Below are 27,107 nucleotides of genomic sequence, written 5' to 3'. Positions count from 1 at the left end.
CACACACTCGATCAAAGTACATTTAAACTGGTAGAGTACAAACGCGTGTGCAGTGATATACACAAATACAACCATTTCCGTGTATACAGCTGTGCTACACGTCACGATATGTACATGTATATTTAAACAAGTGTTGTCGCTGAATGGCAATTTAATACACAGCTCCATGTGTCTGCGAACTAGACAACGGGTATACCTGAGATGTATGGATTTTGAACGTTCATAACGGTCTTACTATAGTACACCGGTACATTTGGATGTTATGGTGTACATGTACCGCTACACGTGTCTTTGATCGAAGGTGTGCCATACGTGTATGTGTGTATACTCGTGATGTTAAACCACGTGTACATTTTATAATATGTTGGAGTGCGATATATATAACTACTGGGATTTATAAACAGCGTTACATCAGACTGAGATAGCATGGTTCGGGTATGTATATTTATATTACATGTATACACGAATAGGTACATATGGTACCACGTAAAGTATATATTAATGAAACAGGTGTCCGTATTCTTTTGTTCCGGTTCAAATTCACCCTATGCCTAGTATACACTATGTTTTATTTCTAGCCTTTGTTCGACGACTATCAGTTCAATATAACACGTTGTCGTGTTTGAGGTATGGTAAACGCTTATCACAGGGACTCGACAATTATAGTGAATCTATCACAGGGGCCTGGATATCGGTAAATCAAGGACAGGAACCCGGTAGTTATAGCGAATTTGCCACAGGGGTCTGAATAGCAATGGGTCTAACACATATGGACCTCAATTTGTGAATATACGACAGAGACATGAAAATTGTTTTTAAAAATCAAACACAGGGGCCCGATAATTAACGATATTACTACAAAGACACGAGCATTGAGTGACGAATCTACCACAGGGACATGATAATTAGTGTATATAGCACAGGGACCTGATAATTCGTGGATCTACTGCAGGGACTTGAGAATAAGTGAATATGTACAACAGGACTCAGTAATTATTGAATACATCGCAGTGACTCAATAAACTGTGTATCTATCACATGGGCCCGTTAGATAGTGAATATACCACAGGAATCCGACAGTTCTCGATTCAATTTTATTAATATCCCTAAAACGTTTGAAAAACATTGTTATGGATACAAGGATGTGACTTAATTTTGATTATATGTACATATGTATTTACTGTTTATAATTGTTTGGTCCCTGCTTTATATATTGGTATATGCTGAATATTTAAGTAAATGAGTATTTATGATAGATATTCTGTTTGAAATTCGTGCCAGGTCCCTGTGTATATATCTGTGTGACGAGTTTGTGTTCACACAAATATCACACATGTGCGTTAATAAGTGTGTTTAACTAGCATATACACTGAGGATACATTTCACAGGAAAAACATTTAATTATATATCAATTTCTACCACAACAGGACAAATATAAATTGTGCCAGATATTGACGTGAGAGCATGTCAAAACATGATACCTCTATAGCGGTTAATGAAATGTCAGATACTTATATGTTACATATTAGAATTAATGACTTTGTCAATGACAAATGATCCGTGTACTTTAAAAAAATAAAATATTCGAGTTTCGTTCTCGATATATATAAATGATAAATTGTTTATGTTTGTTATCGAGATATTTCTAAATAGATACATATGGATGTATAGGCCTCGAGATGTACATAATTTAATGATTTTTTTTAATATTTGTAACCTTCATACATGTTTTATGCTAAAACAAGCATAGTATCACTAAAATACAGGGGCTTGTAATATAAAGGGATATGATCTGCTGTATACATTACATTACATATATATCATATATCACAAGTGCCTGTGCACCCATGGACGCCCAATCTTTATAACAGTTGACAACCATAGCGATTAAATGTAAACTTACGTTAAGCCTACAAAAACAGATACCAGACTTACTTCTATCTTCTTGTTGTTCACGTAGTAACACACTGATGGATTTGTCTTAATCTGACCAACAGGAGTTACAAATACCTAAGATCCGATGGTAGCATCCCCGACCCTTAGGGTCTTGCTAATTGTGCAGTTACCGCGATACAAACTACTGACGGAGTGGAACGAAGGGAATTAACTCTGATCAATTAAAATGCGATATATCAGGTCAACACAACTGAGAACTCCGTTCTGATGTCTGATGTTTGGTCAATTCAAAATTACGCAAACATTTTGACTATAACCCGCTATGTAAATTTACTAAATACAGTTGGCATTCACCAATGCATGAACTGTCATCTACTTATTTCTACGTCATTATCATTGTAACGTCATCATTTTGTGCCAGTGATCACGCAAAATGACTGTTCAAATGACTGTTCAATCCTTGTAGATAATGACTTGTTAATAGCATGGAAGTATGATTTCCAATTGGACAGCAGCAATGCAAATTCAGCATTAATATCATGGAAGCACGCTTCGTTAAATTTGCCGCTGTCCATTTCGCATTTATACTCTCATAATTGCCAACTGCGTGCAGTCAAGCATCTAAGACAAGCATATAAAATTATGGCGCTTCAGTGTGCCCGTACTATGCCGACTTCGCTAGTTTCCATAACCTATATGAATAATGCACTGGATTGCGGGACAGTGTGTGACGTCAAATTGTACATCGGATATCAAACATGACATATATGATGCAGATAGCACAGAGTTCATGTAAGTGCATTGTATAACACGTGCGCGTGATTATTCTGCTTTGATAGCACATGCATGAGATGTAACAATTAGAGCAGTCACGTCCTGTGTAGCTTTCCAGATGCCCCGTGCACATACAAATAATATACATGTGTACGTACAATCAGCTTTGTGAATGATCTCTTAAAGCTCCGTGTACTCTTGTATCATCCTGGACTCATCGGGTGTTATCGCGGAAATACGCAGGTGATAATCGATTCGCCGATGAGTTTCGAATGCTCTTGTATGGCCACTTTTCCATTCATATATATTTCGGTGTATATCAAAGGACTAAATTACCTTTTATGTTGCTTCCAGTTTTACTATGAGATAGTCTAGGGGTGTAGAGATAGTAAGTGATCGGAACCCCTGGAGTATCGAGGATGCCTCGGTCTATGAGTAGTCTAGGGTTGTACCATGGGATGCTCGGTCACCATGGGTCATTCAGCCAGTTGTATATGATGCAACATCTTAGCCCCATGACCTTTGATCTTCTGTCTGATTCACGAAATCATGTGAATCCTAATCGTACTTCCGGTGTTGTTTTCAGTGTTTTACAAACGAAACTAGGGCATGCATTGAGTACTTGTAAAATTAGATAGATATATCAGGCCTATTTAATTAATACAACGAATGTAACACAGGTCTTAAGCTACATTGTATATCCATATTTATCAATTAGGGGCCGCGGTGACCGAGTGGTTCAGGTGTCCCGACATATTACCACAAGCTCTCCACCTCTGGGTTGCTGGTCGATGGTTTTATCTGGGTACTCTTGCTATCCTCTACCAAAAGAACCTGGCACATCATGGGGAAACATTCCAATTATTGTCATTTTCAAATTGAGCTTTTTTAAGCTACAATGCTTTTATAATACACGTGACATTGGCTTTGAATGTAATAGTCTATAGCATGTTTTAAAAGTATTACATAATCAAATACGGGTTATAGTCTTTACCCTGAAGAAATTAACCTGATAGCTGTACATAAACCCGACAACCACTCGTATACACAAAACACAAAATTCGACATTTTTATTGTGAATAAAATATGCTAATTTTATTCTTTTAAACTTTGCAAGTGAGCACTTGTCGTCGAAGATCAGTCGAGTGTCCTTTGTTAAATGTACAACAGTTCGGGTTTTTTTCTATTCTACTCTTTGTATAAAGTCTTCTCAAGTAAATCAAAGTTCATATTTAACATAAAACTTTGTGTAATTAATGTACATACAAATTTACTTTAACTGAAACTGCCTTGAATTTCTTAATGTAATATAAAACCAGTTTGATAATTTTGAAATCGTAATGAAAAGAAATGTTATTTTTCAAGTTTGTTATTTTTCAAAGTTTAAGGTACTCAACTAAATGTAATAACACTACGGTTCGAACGTGCTGAACTTTTGTGGTAAACCATCGACGCACTGTGTTTACATTTGTACGTGCACAGGGGTTTGATGCTTTCTTTAGAGAAGTGGAATTATAGTAGTTTAGTAAAGCAGTATTTCACTATCACAAGAAGATAAAAACAATTATAAACAATTTGATAATTTACAGTTTACAGTCCAGAAAACCAAAATACGTGTATAATGTTAAATATTGAGATTCCTAGTAAAAATTGCTGGAGTAGACTTGAGAAACTATTTTAAAGTCTTTCAAAATTACAAATCGATATCGGGCAAATTGATTAGATTCGGAATACATGTATCAACACAGAATTCCTATTTATAATACTAAATTAAATTCCAATGAAAGAACCGCTTGTAAACCACACATAGCCAAGCCACTATGTTTAAACTTCGATCGCTTGACTAACCAAGGTTGAAGTAGTTTAAACTATAAAGAAGCATATCTGACCACTGATTGCAATAAATGAATAAAATGGCGGCTACACAAAGAAAAATGTCGGATGTGCGACACGACAGGTTTGTATTCTTGTATTGATTAACCACTTTAATCATTGGGTTCTGATTTCGAAGTTCATGTCAGATTTTAACTCTTACAATTTGTACATTTACAAGCATTTGATAATCATAAGTCGTATACGTAGGCAGATATATAAATAGTCTTATGCTATGTTATTTAGGGGAGGTCCGTAATGTGATCGAATTTTAGTTATGACGTTCTTATACATTTTAGTACCCCAAGTTTCATCTAGCCATCTTACACAAATACGTATACACTGGTTAGCTTTCTGTTTAAAAAGTGTGTTGTGTCTTCGAATACAGCATCCTCGATACTCCAGGGGTTACCATAACTGACGTTATATGTCCACCCCTGGACTATCTCATAGTAAAACAGAAGGCAGTTCAGAAGAAAATATCTGACCAATCACAAGCCTATAAAGAATTCCTTTGAAGACTACAGAGAGAGCGATGCCCAGCTTCAAAGCCACACAGTCAACCACAGTGTACCGTTATACGGCTCTTTTGATGTACATCAAAGGACTAAATTACCTGTTCTGTTCTGTTGTCTCCAGTTTTACTATGAGATTGTCCAGGGGTGTAGAGATCGTAAGTGATCGGAACCCCTGGAGTATCGAGGATGAGTCCAGGGGTGTAGAGATCGTATGTGATCGTAACCCCTGCAGTATCGAGGCTGCGAGTACAGTGGTCAGCCAGTTACAAGTGACCATTGCAAGTATATGGTACACAGTATGCTGCAATTGTATGTCTTCCATAGCGATTATATAATATACATGCATTGAGTTTGTTATGAACCTTTCAGATATTCCTTTACATCGTAACACAGACTCGAGTTGACCCATTTTCTGACCTCCGTGTAGATCTACATCTTCTTTTGTAATACTCATTGAGCACACGTATTTCAGAGATAAAAATACACCTTTATTGAATTTTAACTGCAATGTATATACATAAGTATAAAGCCAATGACGGATATATGCTATCATATTACTTTTTTTTTACAAAAGATAACATATTACCACACTACTTTTTAATAGCTTAATGTATATAAAAGAAGATATGATAAACCTCTGAACGTAATTTGTAATGAACACGCATATATGTAAAGCGAAGGTATGGAGACGAGATGTATCTAGAGTTGATTTGTTGTGAAGAGATCTGACTTAGATTGTTTTGTTGTGACGAGATCTGTCTACAACTGTTTTTTTGTGACGAGATCTATCTTGTTGAGAGTTGTTTTTGTTGTGACGAGATCTATCTAGAGTTGTTTTGTTGTTACGAGATCTATATCTGGAGTTGTTTTGTTGTGACGAAATCTATCTGGAGTTGTTTTGTTGTGACGAGATCTATCTGGAGTTGTTTTGTTGTGACGAGATCTATCTGGAGTGGTTTTGTTGTGACGAGATCTATCTAGTAGTTGTTTTGTTGTTCATTGTGGAGTTGTTTTGATTGAGAGATCTATCTGGAGTTGTTTTGTTGTGACGAGATCTATGTGGAGTTGTTTTGTTATGACGAGATCTGTCTATAGTTGTATTTGTTGTGACGAGATCTATCTAGAGTTGTTTTGTTTCAATGCTTTAAGCGTGTATGTCATTATGTATACATGTTCTTAACATAAAATTTAAACACTGACAGATGGAATTAATGCGAATGCTAGCAGTCCTGCTTAAAAAATACAGCACAAACCGTTAATATTAGCATAAAAACAACTTGTAGACAGGGATCGAGAATTTCGTTTTGAATCAGCTACCGCGGTACTCCAGGGTACCTCGATACTCCAGGGGTTACTATCACTGACGTTATATCCACCCCTGGACTATCTCACGGTAAATCTAGAGGCAATAAAAGGCACAGATAATATAATTCTTTGGTGTATATCAGAGGACTATTGAATAAGGTTGACTGTGAATGACTTTGTTGGCTTGAAGTTTAACTATGAGCTCGATAGTCCAGGGATGGATATTACGTCAGTGATATTAACCCCTGGAGTACCGAGGATACCGTGGTCCTAAGGAATAATAACAACCACTTGATATACATACATGTATATAAGTTAATTGTGATCCAGATGTTTCCATCATTATATGGTTGCGATTGAGGCAATATCAAATACAGTAGGCTTGTATACAAAATGTATGTATATATAATAATCAAATACGTCATATACGTTTAATTAGCTACATTATGTAGGTAAATTGGAAATTTGCCAAGAGGTAACACATATGTATAATCTCGTTGTGTATTGCACTTAGGAATTTTTACTTCGTTAATTGGTTCACTGTTCAGTTATATCGTATGTATGTAGGTCTAATTAAAATAAATGCTAATTCCTTTTGCATTGTAACGTGTATAATTACAGTAGGAAATCAAAAGATCATTAGCCTACAGTTCCGTCTTTTTTGTTAGAATATATGTGATTTAAAGCTGATAATGCAAGTTTTAAAAATCGACTGAGATCAAAATTAAAAAATATGTATTTTTTTCCTCCATAAAGTTGCATATGTGCTATAACCCTGTTTATCGGCCTTCATTTCACCATTTGAAAGAATTTTTTTTTTATCTTAACCAAGTACACATGTAAGTAACGTACACGTCTAACCAGAAACATATATACATATTATATATATTTCTGGTCTAACTTTGTCCATGAAGTAAACGCGAATGTTTTAACCTGCAAATTTTCAGTTTTAAGATATATCTATTTATTGTCTATGAAATTAAAACGTATCTTTAAGTAATAGGTAAATATGTTTTTTAAACGTTGTTGTAGTATTAATAACTAATATATATATTTTTTATCTTATTTTTTTATGTTTTATTTATCTTTTTTTTTCCTAGAGCTACATTTGATCCAATAAATTGTAAATATTATTCAATATGAATTCTACTATATATCGCTTACATACTCACAATATACAAATCCTTCCATTTTTGCTCAGATATTGGACACACCGTACAGTTATACAAAAGGACAATCTCGATCGATAGATATCGTGTACGTCATAAATCTATTTATAGCAGAGCCCTGTGATGTAAACAAAGCTACCACGTGACCTTGCCAGTATATCGTAATTTGACCTAGTGAGTCTCATCTAAATCAGCTGTTCGCTGTCAAATGGAGTGTACTGGTTTGGCACAGCCTTACCGACTAGTGCATGGTATATAAAACTTTGCCCTTCACGATGGGGAATTGACAACGAAGCCCTCTTCATCACGAAAACGGTAAGAAACGCTTTTCAGTAATGGTGGTTCGCCTTTGTTCATATGCCTGTGTACGTATGGTTCGGTGTATCCGTATTAGATTTAACAGCCGTAACCCGCGTCATTTCATTTTAAGTTCTCTTCTTACTTTATTCACAAATCGAGTTATTTAGGGACGGTGTTTGACGAGTGCATGACAAGCTTGCGAAGTGTTTACAATTTTATGTTAATTTGCTGTGTATACTGTATATAAAAGTGTGTATTTAGCTGTTTTGCCCCCGGGTCCAGATGATCGTATTTAGCTTACTCACCCTACGGTAACCCCTACCGTACACCATCCTACATACCTGTATGTGTGTATTGATCATACCCCAGCCCAGGGGAATGCCTATTATTTAAAAGAAATGTTAGTTTACTTTAATAGGTATCACAATATGTTGCAATGTATCAGTGAAGGGGTACTTTTTATTGTCCAGGCCCTACCCCAGCTACTATCAAAGCGGAAAAGATATTTCACTTAGTCAGAAGTGAAATATCTTTCCTGTTACAACAGTAGCGAGACCCAAATTGAACCTAACATGGACCCAAGGGCTACAATATGTAATAAGTATATGTATACATGTTTCTACAATTCTAGATGTATATAGTTCACTTCGCTTTTGTGTATGGTACTGCACATGTGATATGCTGTACATGTAGTTTATGCCAGTTGTGACTACCAGTCGAATACACATTCAATTATTTATAATTACAATTACACATTCTACGTAAAGTGTAGATGGTCATTTCTGCATCAATATAGATGTCATATGATATTATAATATGTATTACAAATATGATACTTGTAAACAATGTATTCAAATATTCAACATTGTATATAAACATGTGATACTATTCAAACAATGTATTCAAATATTCTACATTGTATTTAAACATTGTATTACAAATGTGATACTATTTAAACCATGTATTTAAATAGTCTACATTGTATGCGTGGGTCTTTCGTTAATTAGTAAGGTACATGTACCGAACACTATATAGTAGTCTAATATCTGTATAGGCTACATTTAAAAAAAATCAAATGTCTGTGATAAAAACTGGGTAGCTTATCAAAATACTCAGTAAAATTAACATTCATCTCTAAAATAAACACATGTATTATGCATGTATACAAAATGTGTGCATTGTGATTTCGTGTGTTCTGACCTATTTCAGAGTTACTTCCCTTCGTTTCACTCTGTAAATATCTGATACACTCTCAAACAAAGAGAGAAAAAACACTGATAGAGACTGAATTGATGAAATAAACATATGGTATTTTAATATATTCTTTAATTGTTCTTATATCAGAAAGTGACTCGAATATTTAACCAATAGAATGCTAGCCATAATTTATATGTTTCAGTAATTTTTTAAATGTAGATTAATGATATATTTTCAATAATATATTTCCGATTTTTGCTGGTAGTGTTAAAAGAAACATATATCTTGTACTAATATATCTAAAACAATGTATCACTGTATCAGTAAACCATATTTCATACATTTTTAAAATGACAAAAAATAATAAATATCAGATGAATCAATATCTCTTGATATACTGTTTCCTAAATATTCAGTGTTTTCATATAAGTAGATAATATAACATTATATGCATATCGTCTGTCTCGATTCATAAATATTTGTCTCGTAATGTTGGATTTACTGCCACATCTTTGTGTATATTCTATGAATGTTTGAGCTGCAGAAGAAATTACCATATCTGTGTGGGTGAGACAGGCGCGATATTTTACAAAGGGAGATAATCGTGTTGTGTAAACGTGTGGTTTATGGGCAATGTTTAATTACTTAAGCTTGTAATAAAATATATTTCGAAGGCTGTATCAAACTAGTTGATACGACGTAAGAGAGATGTTTTTTTGTTTTGTTTTTTTTTCAACGAGAAACAATTAGTGTATAGTCGCCGAGCAAACGATGTTTGAGTGTTGATCGTCGCAGTCATCAGTAGCACTGGTCGGCAATCAGCGACGAATTTTGTTATCAGACATAATGTAGCTTTAGTCGTCACAGCGATCTGGGCAGCGTCGGCTTTTGACTTTATGCATTTGACGTCGTCGGAGATAGCTCTGGCCGACGAACACACGATTTCTGACCGTTTATCGCCGTTAGACATAGCTCTCTTATCGACGGTCAGACAATTTCTAGTTGAGTGTCGCAGTTGGAAATATGTCCGGCCGATGGATGGCAACGTTTCTGGCATTTTGTCTTTGTTGAAAATGTATTGAAATTACACGAATTGTATTTTTATAGCTCATCTGGCCGTTTCATAGTTTTTAAATCATGTGTAAAATTTTACCCGCACGGCAAAACAATTTTCAATTAAAATTGTGTGTGCAACGTACTGAGAGCATCCTATGAAAACTACGGTAATTCGTGATTTGTTTATTTTCCATTGTATTATATTATACGCCTCCACGCTCATATGATCAATTTCATTGTTGATTGTGTGTTTATTGACACAATTAGACCACTGCGCCGTAGGATCGACTGACAATCAGACATCATATTTCAAATCTGTCCCGTGGACATGTTACACCGTCTGCTCTTTACATAATGGAGTTGGTAGAACCTATATCAGTGGGAGAATTTCTTTACATAATGGAGTTGGTAGAACCTATATCTATAGGTCTTGCCAGCAGATAATGCACGAAGTCTGTTCAAATCCCTGTATGTTGAAGTGTCGACAGCGGTATGCGGTCATGAATCCTTGTCAGAAATGTTGCTTCAGCGTTTACAAACAGACTGTTGGACTGTTGATGGCATCGTCCCAAGACCACTTTCTCCGACAAGTAGGACAAGGGCGCGTAATACATTGATTTAACTATCAGGCATTGCTCACGAGTTCGTGGATGACTTACAAATGCTTGATGCCATCTTTCGGCTAATGAGCTATGTACACGTGAACGAAAAATGTTAAACCAATGCTAGCCTATTTCCTGTCTTCTAATGCAAGGTATCGACAGATACAATTAATCGATGAAATCGCTGGTTCGTCCGACGAAATGTCGAAAATGTTCCAAATCGGTTGGCTTTTAAAAATTGCAAGTCCTGAAGGTCACGGTTGCCATGGTAACATCTGCGACAATCGACACAGTCAATATAGTCAATCACAACTTCTCCGAGATGTCGTGATTGAGTCATTATGCAGCAACGAAGTGCTAGATTCGGGATGTTTTTCAAGACGAAAAGTCAACGGTCAAGGTCAGTTAATAAAAGCACGAAATTGTTCTGTTGTGAGTGTCATGGCGACACGTACAACTGCATTCTGCATAATTTACAGAGTCTTATTTTCGCCAGATATTGATTTTGGGTGACATCGTGTGTTTTTGAGCATAGGTCATATATACTTTTTCAGAGAAAACGTCTTGAGTTTCGCAAATAAAATAATGACGTCACAACCAACCACAGGGGGGATAACCAATCGCAACTTCAACCGGAGATTTCCGGCAATCTTCGGAAATGTCGAATTTCTCCGAGATGTTGCGTTTGGGGAGAGAACTTTGTAATACTCAAATCAAAATTACTTTTAGTAGTCAATTTAAACTGAGACTTAAATACCAGAGAACCAGAGACATGAACCAGCCTCTTGGCCCTACATGTTACTACCTTAGATCTTCGTCTGAACCGTCTTCAATTCCCGGACGCGATGACACAATCCCGATAACCTAATATACAATGAGACCTGAATACTCCTATATATTATTTATCATTGATGTAAAAGTACTCCATACATAGCTATACGTGATTACTATGTGTGGGCTTTGCGATACCGATGACGCTCACACACGTACACGACAATTTGTTACATTGGGTCAAAGTCCTTGAACAGGCGAAGCTTTAGTCCATCAATCGACGAAGAGAATCAGTTTCCACAGTCGTTAGGTCAAGTGGTTTTAAACAATGACGACAGCATCGTGTATTTCATATAGCAAAATCATTGTGATACGTGAAAATCTCTATTGTTCTAAGACACAGGGTCTTGATAATTCGTTGCAATAGTTATTCGAGATCCTAGAACGACGAGGGTTAAGTAATATTTGTCATCGATTAGTCTGGCCATTCGGTAATTTTGACATCATATTTTTGACGTGAATTTTGCATTATCCTAGATTAGGATAGTATATATTGAGGTATATTAGATAACAATCGATTTCTCTTGTGTGACTGTCTATCTTATACACACACGGTCCACTATTCATACAGGTTTATCGGAGCCTGGTGTTGAACATGCATGCCCCTGATCTCGCGATCCCTATTTAGGCCAAGGTCATTCGGGATGCTGAACTTAACAAATGTCACGTGTCATATTAAAAATGACATTTATAAAGAATATATCAATCCCAGTGGTATTAAGTATTTTTAGATTAGTACCTTCAGAGGATTGTGGTTTAATGTCAGCTCACCAATAACATTTCCTGTCGCATCCTCGATAGACCACGAGACAACATTGCCTTTTGTTTGATCTCAAGGGTTTCAATCGGTTTCTTGTCCGACAACTGGAATATAATGGTATTGATGCACGCGTGTCAGACTCCAGGAATGTCTATTTCGTTCTGTTTTACATAAAACAGTATTTGTGTATCTGCTACATATAAACTTACTTCAGTAACTTTCGGGGTGGATTGTATACACGCAGTTTTCGATTTTAGACAGAATTCGTTATATGCATTGTTGAGTGAGTGTATTAGGCCGTGAATATTTTGATATACGTCAGGCTTTTGCTCATGGGTGTTCCATAAATGGTGTCCTTCTCAGATAAAATGATATACATTGTATCCCTTTACGTAACTGGTGGGCTATTTGAAAATAAATGTGGAGTCCTTTTCAATTTCTATCCTCAAAAAGTTATAGGGACGGCGTAAACACAAATTCTACAGTCATTACAATTTGCGATGTAAGTATAAGTTTTCAGTTTTATGTGTATTGCTCATGGGCTCAAAATAGGTCGAATTTGGCAGTTATACAGCTGATACTGGGGTGACAGCTTCGTTCAGATAACAGGGTAGTTTGTACTTGTGTGTCTCTCATGATCATTGTGTATCGACTGTCTCCTGTGGCTAAAACCTCTGTCGGATTCTACAGCGATAGACATCACACCATGGCCGAAAAACATGTAGGTGTTATTTTGTTAAATCTCAATATTGTGTACTGATGTTACTGTTTAACATGAAATATGTGTGTGTACTTTCTATTGTGGTCTGGAGTTTTGGTATAATTTCGTGGATAGAAATATTCGTGGTCAGTTGATGTTACAATATATAAGTGACAAAAATTTAAAAACAAAATTCGTTGCTTTTATGTTCGTGCATTCACGCGCACGTTCATCAAAAAACGAAAACTAAGTTTCAACACGACGAGCATTTCATGTACACATGTACACTGTATTCGAAAGTAAAGTTCGACGAGGTATCTCGATCAGGTTTTCGAAAATATTTTGTGTGCTTTATATTGATAATGGTTGTAGTCATATAGTTAAGAAGAATGATACAATAGTCTAGATAATTATTTCTGAAAATTGACATTTTGGGTTTTTTTCGTTTTCTGTTTTCTCCTAACTTGAAACAGTTTAATCCACATAAATTGCATTTCTTTAAAGTAGTTCCAACAGTGTCCACGAATGAATAATAGTGTAAGATGTTTAAGACGATTTACCCCTATACTTGTCTTTGATAAAGTTCAAAGAAAAAGACTCACAAGCAAATGACGTGGTTCGAATTCTGGTAAAAAATACCATATAGGAATAAAGAAAAACGCATATATAGACGGAAACGTGCTATTTGAATTTGATTTTAGCATTATGTAAAATTGTAGAAAACAATCGAATAGCAATATTTAATGGATTTCGTGATTTTATTCTTGTCGATGGGGTGCTAAGCGCAATGACTTCACAAAATTACACAAATCGAGTCCTTATGGCATGCAAATTTATATGGTGATTGTAAATTATATCACGTAAGTTAAGGTTATGTGGAGGCGTTCGACACCGAAGGCGTTATTTTTCCTTCATGTGAAATATCACCAGACTTAATGTATGACACTTTAACTCATTCACCCCCATAATTTCAAAATGGACTGGTCTAGTCTTTGATTTGGAAGAGCCGAAGTGTGTTTGCAGGGTTGAATGAGCTGGTGCCATCAACAGTTCGTACGTGTATTTATAATTCAATGTAATCTGTTACAAACATTCACATTACCGCGAACATTCGTTTGATTTAAAACCCATCCATGTTAACACAAGTGATTGTCTGTTTTTTTTTTGTATCTTTGGACAAAGACAAGTAGTTTATGCATATTTTTAATCGAACAATCTCTTACAGCATTTTTTTGGCAGGGTTCATTAAGGACTTTACACTAAAATATACGTATATTAATCGGCTGCCCGGACCTTGTAAGGGAGTTCAAGGTCTGTCTAGCTATTTGATGATAGAATATCCGTACGTTCCCTTTACAGTTCGTACCAGTTGTACTGAATTAATAACCACCTAACGTAACGCGTTTGGAATTTTCCAATATGGCGGCACCAATGTGAAAGATTCGCTTCGATTTCAAAAACTATTTATTTGCTATCTTAGCAGCGTTAAGGAAGTAAAAACAGCACCTAAAAGGTTTCGCAATGGATTGAAATACATAAAAAATCAATTAAATGAATATGAATATTTTGCGTCATCTTTTTAACAAAAATAAAATTCCGATGACAAATGTAATACATCGGGTCCGCCATCTTGGATCTACCGGTTCGGCCATTACAGATACTGCGAATGCAACGGTACGAACGTCCGTGATTGGAACGCGCTGTATGATTATTGCTAGGTTATTTGTATCAGCTGAATTATATCCTGCTGTACAAGTGTAAAAGAAATATTGTCACACTGCAAATCTCCCTGAGATTACGTTGCGTGCGGATGTTGTAATCTTCTTACGATCCAGGGGTCTCCCTGCAGTTAATAACCTATATAAATCGTACAATATGTCGGCGTTTAAAGTCCTTTCAACCATTGCAAGTCCTATTTATTACAATAATTCATTGACTATTGGCAGTGGTATGCTACTCGATACTCCATACGATGGCGATGATAGTTATGTAAATTAGGATGGAACTGATAATTCAACATTGCCAGAAACCATAGGGACAAAACTGTGTTATTTATTTATGATGACACAAGTGGTCAAGGTGTCCGACGATTTATTTATTGATATTTGTCTATTTTGCCCTAAATATTTGAAGTAACAAAATTCTGCAAATTGTCTCATGTTGCCATACATGATTGAAATATTTATTAATGTAATGATTATTTCATTAACATATTTGCATTGTTTACAAATGAATATTATAATAAAATTTTGTAAAAAAAAAAAAAAAAAATTAAAAGATTGTATGTAGAAACTTTGATCGATTTCTATATCTTTTCGTCTTTGTAGCAAGATGATATATTTTCAAAACTTTTAAAATGTTGAGCGTCTAGCTCGTATAAAAAACAGACAGACTGTCACCTAAAAACTCACATTCATTCTTACTTCGTAGCAATTTTACTTGTTACTTATTTCAGCATTTTAAACATTATTCCATACTCGTTTTTAAAAGGAACGCATGTAATTTCATATTATAAACGTTTTTGCTCCTGCTTAGCGTTTCTTCGTTCAGAGTAGTTGGGCATCCGGTTTGCCGGTTGATTAATTATTATACTGACATTGGACAAACCAGTCGTCCCACTCCCTTTAGACTGAACGGCAGAACGCTAAGCAGGACCAGAAACTACCACTTTTATAACATAAATATGTCTTATCTGTTTGCTGTTCCAAGATCATTAAGTCTTGATAATTAAGCCACTGATATGTTTACTAGAGATCAAAGGGAGATCCGTTACACGTCAGGAGTCGTAGAGAATACACAGTCCGAATCCCCCCCCCCCCCCAAAAAAAAAAAAAAAAATACAGCTAACCTTAGAATACATGACCACTGTACATATTCTTCATCTTGGAACTTGCAAGTTAATGTTTCGTCTGGGAATTATTTAACTGATGGACAAACAATGCTGAAATTCAGCAAAGCATAATGTGGTACATGTAATTGCATTCCGACATAGCTAGCTGCAGGAGAAAAAGTCTCGTATACATACTCTTTAAGCAAATTAAGAAAACGTATCTGCTATGGAGTTCTCACCCTTTGTACTTATATTGCATCCATGGTATATTTCTTGTCTAATTCTTGTAGTTAATACTGGCACAGATAAGCTAATTTGCTGCCACAAAATGATGAATGAGGATTATCTTATAGGGTTGAATTCAAGATTTATCTTTCCTGCTTTATTGTATTTCATCTGTGACATCTTTTAGGTGTCGCCTACTAGTATTGTTAAATAATATACAATTATGGACTTTTGCGTTGGTGAATATGATGTGATATTAACCGGAAAAAGAGATAATATCAACCGATATATACTTTATATTTTACAGGTCCTAGATGATCACTGTAGCCTGGGATAATAAAGCCAAGATGCACCGGGAGGAGGAAGGAGCCCGAAAGTGGGTAGTTGTTGTAGCTGCCTTCTTTGTCCAGTTTATTATATGTGGAATTACATACAGTCTCGGAATATTTCACCACGTTTTCCAACAAGTCTTTGAGCACGACCACTTCGACACGTCATGGGCAGGCTCTATTCTCTTATATGTCACTGCCCTGACAAGTAAGTAACATTTCTGGAGTTCACATGTAAAGAAGGTGTGATCGCCCTTTTGGTTAATTATTTTGCATCGGCAGAACGATTAATCGGCCTTTTTTTGGATTTACAATTGTTTCATTACGTACAAATGTCCGTTAATATTTGGCATTCATTGAATGCTTGATCGTTTTTCATCCCATGTAAGTTTAATTCGTAAATTCGTTTCTTTCTGGCGTTCATTGAATAGTAGATTGTCATCATCCAGGTAATGTTTATTGAATGCTAGATAGCTTTCATCCCAAGTGTATTTCTGGCGTTCACAGAATGATAGATCGCTTTCATTGCAAATGCATATAGGCTTTTTCTTGGATTTATCCTAAGTAAGAATATTTCTGCCGTTCATTGAATGGTGGATCGCTATCACCCCAAATATTTTAATTTTGGCGTTGATAGAATGGTACACTGTCATTTTCCCATGTAAGTTTATTTCTAGCGTTCATAGAATAGTAGATCGCTTCCAACACAAGTAAGTTTCTTGCTGGCGTTCATGGAATGGTAAATCACCATAATTGCAATTAAGTTTATTACTGGCGTTCATTGAATAGTTGAAATATTAGATCGACACCATCCCAAATAAGTTAATTCAAACGTCCACAGAACAATTAAGTTACTTGCTGACGTTCGTTGAATGAAAATCGTCATTATGAAGCGATGTTTTGTGAAGTTCTATTTTGTTTTAGGCTTAGTGATGCGATATTTTATGAAGTACTATTTTGTAGAAGGCATTGTAATGCGTTGTATTTTGAGTAGGCGTATTTATGAAGTACTATTTTGTTGTTGGCGTAGTGATGCGATGTTTTATAAAGTACTATTTTGTTGTAGGCGTAGTGATGCGATGTTTTATAAAGTACTATTTTGTTGTAGGCGTAGTGATGCGATGTATTCTGAATACTATTTTGTTGTAGGTATAGTGAAGCGATGTTTTATGAAATACTATTTTGTTGTAGGTGTAGTGAAGCGATGTTTTATGAAGTACTATTTTGTTGTAGGTGTAGTGATGCGATGTTTAATGAAGTACTATTTTGTTGTAGGTGTAGTGAAGCGATGTTTTATGAAAGTACTATTTTGTTGTAGGTGTAGTGAGCGATGTTTTATGAATACTATTTTGTAGGTGTGTGAGGTGTAGCGATGTTTTTGATTTGAGTATATTTGTTGTAGTTGTAGTATGTGAAGCGATGTTTTATGAAATACTATTTTGTTGTAGGTTAAGCGAATGGTTGTTGAAGTATGAATACTATTTTGTTGTAGGTGTAGTGATGCGATGTTTTATGAAGTACTATTTTGTTGTAGTGTAGTGTGAAGCGATGTTTTATGAAGTACTATTTTGTTTGTAGCGTAGTGATGCGATGGCTTTTATGAAGGTCGTTTGGCTGCCGTATCAGTGTGATGCTTGGCGGAGTATTATCAGCAACCGGCCTCGCTCTGGGAATGGTGGTCACTGACCTTTATCAGGTGTACTTGACCTATGGAGTACTCACAGGTAAACATTTCACACCACCAATCCTCGGGCTCATCCTTTAATAACACTGACCACTCCGTTCATATACAGATACTAGAAATTGTTGATCTAGTGTTGTTTGTCTTCATAGTGATAGCAACATACTCAGGTCATTCATATCGCCATTAAATTAATACTTTCTACAATGACATCCTATCCACTGCTTTAGTGAAATTTTCCACACTGCTTTAGGTGCATTGTATTAAATCCTTCGTTGAACTGCTTTACCGTGTTAAGAGATGTGGACTGAAAGTCTTTAATTTGATTTAGAAACTTTGAATTGAATCACTTCAATTGGTATGTGTTACAAATAAAAATAAGAAAATTAATCAGTAACTGAATGTAGAAATTAACTGTATCTGATCTTAATTTGTCTTCTATTTGCGTAGTTAAAGATCCCAAGATTTCTTTTACTTGTTAATTTCTTTCTATGTCTAATCTTAACACTTTAAGAAGATTTATTTTGCCTTGTGCACAAATTCACTTTGCCCACTTGTCTCATTTTTGTCTCTGTTTGAGACGTCGCGTTTCTGTAATTCAAGATTTTCCCCACTAATTATCTTTTGTTTCAGGAATCGGCTTCGGCCTGGCTTGTACCCCTTCTATCATGATCGTGGAGCAGCATTTTTATGAGGGTCGGTTTGAGGCCCTGAGTGTAGTGCTAGGAGGGGTTGGTGCTGGGATGATCACATTCCCAATTGTCATACGTAACATGCTCGAGTACATGGCATGGAGGGGCACCCTTTGGATGTTAGCAGGGTGTGCTCTAAACATTTGTGTGTGCGGTGCGCTGATGAAGCCCGCCAAGAACGCAAAAGAAATGCATTTAATGCCCCTACTTTCGTGTGTTCCGCTACGGAACGTTATATTCCTGGGTTTGTGCATCGCTAACTTATTCTGGAGCTTTGGGTCCACAATAATTTATATGTACCTGCCGTCTTACTCACTGGAGCAGGGTACTGACTTCGGACTCTCAAGTTTCCTCATCGCGTGCGTTGGTATGTCCAGCTTTACGTCGCGTATGATATTTGCATTCATGGGCAACAACAGTACTCTGGACGATATGACGTCATTGTTGTGTTCTGTGGGACTAGGTGTGGTAGTGACTGGGATTTGTCCGCTATTGTTTGAAGACTTCGCTGGACAGATAGGCTATACTCTACTGTTCGGATTCTACAGTGGTTATTGGACAACTTTTCTGTCACAAGCAGCACGTGAACTTGTAGGTCCAGAGTACATTGCCATGGGCAACGGTTACCTGTCATTCATGATCGCCCTTGGATCGCTAATGGGCGGACCCGCAGCAGGTATGTTTGTTTGACCTCGCATTAAGGTTCGAAAGAAGGGCGCATTCGAAAGGAAACTTGTTTTAACATACGTCTTTGATATTTAGATGATTTATATCTGATTTCTGTATTTTAATCGTTATAACATAGTAACTCGCAAATATAAGGTGATATTTAAACTTTTAAGATGCCATATGCATATTTCTTTCATACCTACTAGTGTAATACTGGCTGGTCTAGGGCAATACACTCATGCCGCCTGAGGCTGTATTGCATGGCTACCCATGCAATAAAGCCTCTCGACGTCACAGCGTCAACAAAATCCCTATTTCCTCTGTAAAATTTTAACATTATTTTCACAAATATGACTGGTTTTACTATAAAAGATGCAAACAACGGAATTTGTGTTGAAAATATCACGTAATTATTCATGTATAGAAAATTGACTTCCAGTCTTGGATTTTTTCGAATTTATTTCAAAATGTCGGGATTTTATAGTTGTAAAATTGCAATAAAACGTCAAGGTATGAAAGAAAAATACTCTTAAGTGGATATGAAGGTTAGGGATGTTCTACCCTCGGGATCACAAAATATTGCAACCCGAGACTTGCCGAGGGTTTTACTACATTTTGTGACCCTCGGGTAGAGTATCCCTATCCTTCATATCCATATATGAAAGAGTCTATATTATTATTATAGTCCAGAGAAAAGCACACTAGTATAGAAAACTATTTAAGTATTAATACTCGAGTTTGTAGCTACAAGTACATTTTTAAAACTTGTCCTCACGTCTACGTGCGGATGGGATTAATAAAAACGTTCTAAAGTGGAATTGTGATGAATATACTTCATAGTCAACCTATTCAATTTCAGGTCTGTTGGTACAAGAGGAGAATGAGTTTAAATATGTTTTTTACCTGGCTGGTAAGTGAACCTTTAAATTACATTAAAAACTCTATATGGCGGAATATTTTTATTAATATTTACCCTAACAGCAAAAATGACGTGAATATTTAGTAAATGAAATATGGAATGGATGTATCCTACAGCTTTATTATTAACTAGACAACCGAAAATGATGAATACCACAACATACTGAGGTAACAAGTGTTCAACTCCAACATATTTCATTGAGTTCAAATGATATGGTTTGCCGTATGATTTCTTTGAAGATTTTCTTTTATCTTTCCGTAACTGTTGGATAATTATTTGGATATTTACAATTGTGCTTTATTCTTTCATCAGGTTCGTGTCTCCTATGGAGCTCCATCATAATGATGCTATTCAAATATCAAAAGTGCGGTTATTTGACAATGGGCAAAGAGCGCGAGGAAAGACCGTCAAGCGAACAGAAAGTTCCCCTCGTTGCTATGTTAGACGATAGTAACAACGAGAAGGGAATTAACCTTAACGAAAAGGCTGTCTTCGTGTAAGTGGTCACGTGGTTGTGTTTGGTGTGACAAATAAGGTAAATAGATAATTTGTTTTGTTTCCGTGCCTCCCGTGCACTGATGTAACCTTCCTAACCTCGCTCTGGCTGTATGACGTCACTTCCGCTTCGGACAGAAAGTGGCAGCAAGATGGTATAGGGGTATTAACCACTGTCAAATCTAGCCTCCATTAGAAGTATATCTTTAATCCAGAATCTATTAATAACCATTATCGTGAACAGGACTGGTAAACCCAGCATTTCACAAGAGTGTATCCTTGCTTTCATTGACATGGGGGAGATGTAGTTGCCTCTTTGAAAACACCAATTCACCTAAATTCTTGTAGATATAATCGCCCCGTCTTACATAAAAAGATGTGTAGACGTCACTAATTTTGTCGTACTAATAAGCGGTGATTACAATGGCGCATGATAACGATTTTCCTAAAGCAACCTCGATATTCCAGGGGCTACTATCACTGTCGTTATATATGTTCACATTAAGACTATGTTATAGTAAACATGAAGGCCCTGTGTGTAGCAACAGATGAGACAAGTTGTTTGGTCATCTATATGCTAATGTACATCACAGTAGATCTAATAAGGCTCAATTGTGGATCAGTTCATGGCTGTGATAATAAGCCCAAGGATAACAAGGAATCCCTAGATAAAGGCAAAACATATAACCGATAGTGACTGATAAACGATTTAATGGCAAAGGCAAATAGCAACGGCAAATAGCAACGGCAAATGTGGCAAATGTCAACGGCAAATGTCAACAGCAAATTATTTAAGGTAAAGTCATACGACATGTTCCACGTGTATTCCTTACTCTTGGGCAAACGTTGACCTGATAAAAGTGCTTAACTTAAAATCGCAGAAATTACGAAACTGAGATGTATGATCAAATGCATCTAGCTATGTAATACTGGTTGACAAATTTGAAGCCTACACGGGCAGTTCAGTATGAGCCAATGGGTATATATACTACGGCTTTTACCCAAACTGAGAACGTCCTTCAAAACTCTCCACTGCTAAGCGAATGATCACCATACAATAAACCTACTTTTCAACAAAAAATCTTCGCATAGGGTCTTGCACACACTGAAGCTTATCAAGTCACTTTGACGCTTGTACACACTGACACAGAAATGCAGGCACTCTTAGTTAGTTTACAAAATTAAAGTCATCAGTATAGAGTACTTGTAAAATGCGAAACGAAAACAAAACAAAACGAAAAGAACAAAAACGAAAACGTTTCGTTTCGGTTTCGTTTCGATCTTTATAGGCACCCCATCAGTATGCGTAATCTGCGTAATCGTTACGTTAATTATTTTAATGAATAGCTATAATGATAATTATAATGAATTGTATGAATCAAATTTTTATTGCTTTATCATTTAACGATTAATCATCAAAGTTTCTTTTTTATAACAAACAAAATAAATAATGGCGACGCAGCATTTCAGTACGAACAGAAATGTTATAATAAAACTTCATCGTGTTGATAATCCGACATGATTCTTAACAAAACAAATGTCTACTTTCAGACATGAAAATGGCGAAGCGAATGAGAAACCATAATAATGGTAGGTTATCTCCCTTGTAACCATGGATATTGTCAATATTTCGGATCTTGTCAAGATCGATGTTGTAAGCCTGTGTAGTGTATACATTTACGTGTTTTTGCCGTTCCGTTATTTTCACTACTATCTTTATTCACACTTTTCCGTTTTCTTTTGTTATTTGTTTGAAACATCATCACAGTCTTCAAACATACTGACAGCATTATTAGTGCGAAATAACAATTTACCGAAATATTGATTTTGAACTATGTTAGCCAACGAATTGCGAACTCTAATAATAGCGAAAATGCCAAACACCTTTTTTGCGCAGTCTCATTTGAGTTAAAATAATTAAAATAAGATCACTTTAAAAGAAAGCAATCTTAGAAGACACATATTTATTGCAATCAATTTTTGATTCAATTCTTCGGTATTACACAAAGTTAACGCTATAGAAATTATATTTGAATGTGCCTTACATTATTTGTTTATAAATTAATAGGCGTAGTCATGCAGACGATAAATCACTAACGCACTAACCCACATATAGTTTGATGTTGTATTATCATTTCTGACTGCAGATGTGTGTTATTTATGTGTCGTATTATAGTAGATGTATTTATATACTAAATATCATCTAGAAAAGCACACGTTATTTCCCTCTCTTCTTTCCAAGTCATTAATTGCATCTGAAATCTGAGGTTGAATCATAAAAACGTGAATCCGGCACACTTTTATGTCGCCCACGACGAACGTCGCGAAGACGAGACTGTGGTGTTATTTTTCTGTAATTTCTCCTAGAGTTCAATGCGGTCCCCTGAATGAGGGGACCGCAATGAACCCCGGGAGAGATTGACGGCACTAACATTTGACTTCAAAGTTTTGCGTTTGGTTTGGTTTCTGAAACGTTATCCGTTAGATTAGCACCAAACTCGAAAAAGTCAGAATACATACATACATCATCAGGACCGCAACACACCCATGTGCTGCATGAATCTGTTTTTGTTTTTGATTCATTTCTCTAAAACTACATGTCTGATATTCACCAAGCTTGGCATCATTAACACCTCCAATATCCATGGTTTTATAAAATATTTTATTTTATTTATGCTGCAATTAGAGGAAAAGTAACACAATTATCACACATACATTTAGTTGCCTGTACCACACTCTGGTAATTCATCTTAAGTAGATTTCAAAAATAAAAATAAAATAACAACAAAAATGTTCAACGAGACAGATAGTTTCGCGTAATTATTTTTAATACATTGTGTGACCTCTCGATAGGTATGGATTAGAAATATAAACGAATTGTGAGTGTCGAAAATCATACTCAGCACGGGCCACCTACCAGAACGCACTAAACAGTCTATAATTTTTTTCAAGCTATATTAATTCTACGCTTATTTACTTTTTATGCTTTAAACTAAAACAGAAATAACTGTAATGCTGTAGGCACATGTCCTTGTTTTAACCCTGTCACCCTTATTTCAAGAGTGATCAAACCCTCTAATCATCAGAGGTTGCTATACGTAGTACTGGATTTGATTTTTCCCTTTAATGATTATTTGTTATTTATCTCTGCACTTTTTTCTCTGCATAAAAGACACTTTTTTTTCTGGCGAGTGTTGCTATGGTGCTCATTTTTTTCTTTTTCAGGGATGCCATGGTTACCTCGATCTGAAGACAAGCAGCAGTTGGAGAAGGAATATTTGTTTAATATTTAGTGACATATCGTAGCTAGTCAATGCGGATTTGGAATTCGAGACTGTTACGTTTACATTACAAATATATACAAATTAAAGAGATATTAGGACATAATATAGAGATATGAAGACATAATATCGAGATATGAAGACATAATATCGAGATATGAGGACATACGATCAGGATGTGATGCCATACTCTATGGATGCGAGAACATACTGTTGGGATATGATTCCATACTGGAGGGTCATGATGACATATATAGATATGAGGACATACTATATGGATATGAGGGCATACTATATGGATATGAGGATTGGCTATGGGAAGACTGTGATGTGAATATTCATGTTAGCATTATGTCGTAACCTTATCCTTACTTATTGAAGCATTCCGGACTTTGTGTTTCTTGATTTGAGTTCAGAAGAAAAAACGGAAGGCTGTTGGATTAGTCTGTGATATTGCATGAGTTTATTGTGTGATAAGTTACGCTACGTCTTGTCGAGGATAAATAGGACTGAAACACTTTACATGCCGTATAGGTTATTAACTAGCATTCTGAACTGGCGCGGTTCAAATTTTACTGAATAGGAGACCATGGAAAATGAAATTTCCAAGAATTAGAAAATGATTGATCCATACGTTGGATACAGAAACGGTCCAGTTTCACGAACACGCATTAAAGTATTACATGAGTTAAGGAAAGACTCATAATTAAGGAGCTTTCTTTAAAATCTGTGATGTTTCCCATGGAAACTTTTAAGTGACGGATTTCCTTAAAGATAAGTTATGATCATGAAACTCGCCCCAGACTGAAAAAATATATTTATAAACCGTTTAATCTTCTAATAATCTAAAGATGCATATTATGGATGAAACGGGATCAAATTACCTCCGAGAGAAAATTTGGGACCAATTGCATTATATCTAAAATATCATCTGTCTAACGATATTTAACAATAAATTTTTGTACGTTATCAATGCATATGAAATGACCTAAATTTCAGTATCACTGCACAATCTTATCAGAATATGTTGATAACCATGTCACACTCTGACATTAGTGAGGTTAGTGGTGGCCCTTTATCAATTAATACCCGATATCAGATAGACCCCAGTCTCACTGGAGCCAGGCTTAATATTGACTATTCGTGCGTTCCTTTTGTGGAATCGTCCCAGTTGTACTGCATTGATACGGCATCACCCGATAGAACGAGTCCCCAATATGGCGGCACCGATATGAAAAACATGTTTCGAATTTAAAACAAATGAATTGAACATTACCTAAAAGTCTCAAATTGGATTGAAATGCATAATATATCAAATTTCAACTAATATACATGTATTACGTCTTGTTTGCAACAAAAAGAAATTCTGACGAAAAATGTCATATTTCACCTGTACCCGTTCGGTTCGGCTTGGACAGCGTGTCAGATACAACAGATTCGTACCGGAACAAACGGTACGAACCCGCAAATGGCACGCACGGTAAAGTTTATAGTTAAAAATAACATTTTCATATCTACAAAGTTCATTAGTACTAATTGAGGCAAAGACCAAGGATAACAATGTATCCAATAGATAAATAGCCTATGTTATGATTTTAAATAACCTTTGTTATGGTTTTGTTAAAAAATATTTATGATACATATTTGTATCATAAATATGCTCCCGAACCCAGATGAAAGTTAAAGTGTCAATATCGACTGATTTTGCGATGTATGGTTTTCGAATTTAGTATAAGTCGAGAACCTATATATACATATTTTGGTATTCTTCGGTTTATTTCACCCTCATTGTAAGATATTTGGTTTAGGGTGTGCTTTTTGATGTGCGTTTTTCATCAATTTGAAAGTCTTTGTTTAGATGAGCTGTCGTTAGGTATAGCCATATGTCATGCTTAAAATAATCATTTATTCACGTCACTTACTTATGAAATTAAAAATTTGGATCACTAGATCTCTGTCAAATCGTCATCGCCTTTCATTACAAAGGTGACGCGATTTTTCAAAAATTTATCTTCACGTTCTAAAGCTGGTTTCACTGTATTATGGATTTTATTTTGACGTTTCGATATTATGATTATATACGTATTTGCGTATTTTTAGAACAGCAAATTATTGTTGTGGGAAATTGATCTTTCAAATGATATTTGTGAGAGTTTCCCTCTGATATATTTTCACGTTTACACTACAAAGTTTCTCACATCATTTTTGTTTCGTCAATGATGTGTATATACGAATATATGACTCACTCATGCAATATTACAAGTACGACTTGATTTTATATGATACGATTTGTTGTCTTCACAAAGAGACAAGGTTACAAGATTTTTTTTGTGTGATTTGTTGTGTAATATGTATATCTTGTATAAATATTTGTTTGTAACTGATAGAATTTCAAATTATTCAGAGAATTCGCTATGTTTGTATAATCTGCAACGATCAATGCAATGGTTAACGTAGGCAAGCCTCAGGAGATTATAACAATGAAACATACTGCCATAAAGTTGTTGCTCTAATCCTGACAATCAGCGGAATTAATTTTTTTTCTTTCGTGGAAATATTTTTAAAATACATTTAGCATTTTAATCCAATTTAGATTGAGCACACTGGTCGCTTCACAGCTTGTATCGCCCCGAATTGTGTAAACGAAAATTTGTTGTATGAATTTGATCTTATTTGGGAAGAATTCTTTCTCTTTTCCGCTGTATTGCAGGTAAAACATCGTACAGTAGTCGAAATCGGGATCTATTCTACGCTTCACATGTATCGTACTATGTCAGACAATGCAAGCGTCGAAATGACTGTCCATAAAGTTAAATGAAGACTTTTTTTAGAAAATTTGCAATTAATTATTTTTCATATTTTTAACTTGAAGTAAAATTAGAAGCTCAAACTTTTCAATGGTGGTAATGGTGTAAAGTGACTGTCCAAAGTTAAATGAAGACTTTTTTTAGAAAATTAAATTTCGCAAAACCGCTCTGCACATATCGTCAACACTGATCAGAATGA

General features: G+C 35.6%; 1 protein-coding gene across 1 annotated transcript; it reads left to right on the top strand.

The window, feature by feature from the left end:
• Positions 1 to 42: 42 nt before the first annotated feature.
• Positions 43 to 26,933, top strand: LOC138308280 (monocarboxylate transporter 12-like). The gene is made up of 9 exons (XM_069249271.1): positions 43 to 435; positions 16,343 to 16,572; positions 17,857 to 17,881; positions 17,970 to 18,088; positions 18,679 to 19,413; positions 20,266 to 20,316; positions 20,638 to 20,821; positions 22,372 to 22,410; positions 24,046 to 26,933. Exons 2-8 carry the CDS (start codon positions 16,350 to 16,352, stop codon positions 22,403 to 22,405), a joined length of 1,371 nt encoding a protein of 456 aa, XP_069105372.1. The 5' UTR covers positions 43 to 435; positions 16,343 to 16,349; the 3' UTR covers positions 22,406 to 22,410; positions 24,046 to 26,933.
• The last annotated feature ends 174 nt before the right edge of the window (positions 26,934 to 27,107 follow it).

This window comes from Argopecten irradians, chromosome 14 (assembly GCF_041381155.1).
Source record: "Argopecten irradians isolate NY chromosome 14, Ai_NY, whole genome shotgun sequence".
NCBI lineage: Eukaryota > Metazoa > Mollusca > Bivalvia > Pectinida > Pectinidae > Argopecten > Argopecten irradians.
This window is presented reverse-complemented; position numbering and strand designations above follow the sequence as displayed.

What these genes read in the sequence shown, in the direction of transcription:
- LOC138308280 (XM_069249271.1), top strand. Translation starts at nt 16,350, where the DNA reads ATGATCACTGTAGCCTGGGATAATAAAGCCAAGATGCACCGGGAGGAG. An exon ending in ATATGTTTTTTACCTGGCTG is followed by an intron (nt 20,317 to 20,637) that starts GTAAGTGAACCT and finishes TTCTTTCATCAG; the next exon opens with GTTCGTGTCTCCTATGGAGC. An exon ending in AACGAAAAGGCTGTCTTCGT is followed by an intron (nt 20,822 to 22,371) that starts GTAAGTGGTCAC and finishes GTCTACTTTCAG; the next exon opens with ACATGAAAATGGCGAAGCGA.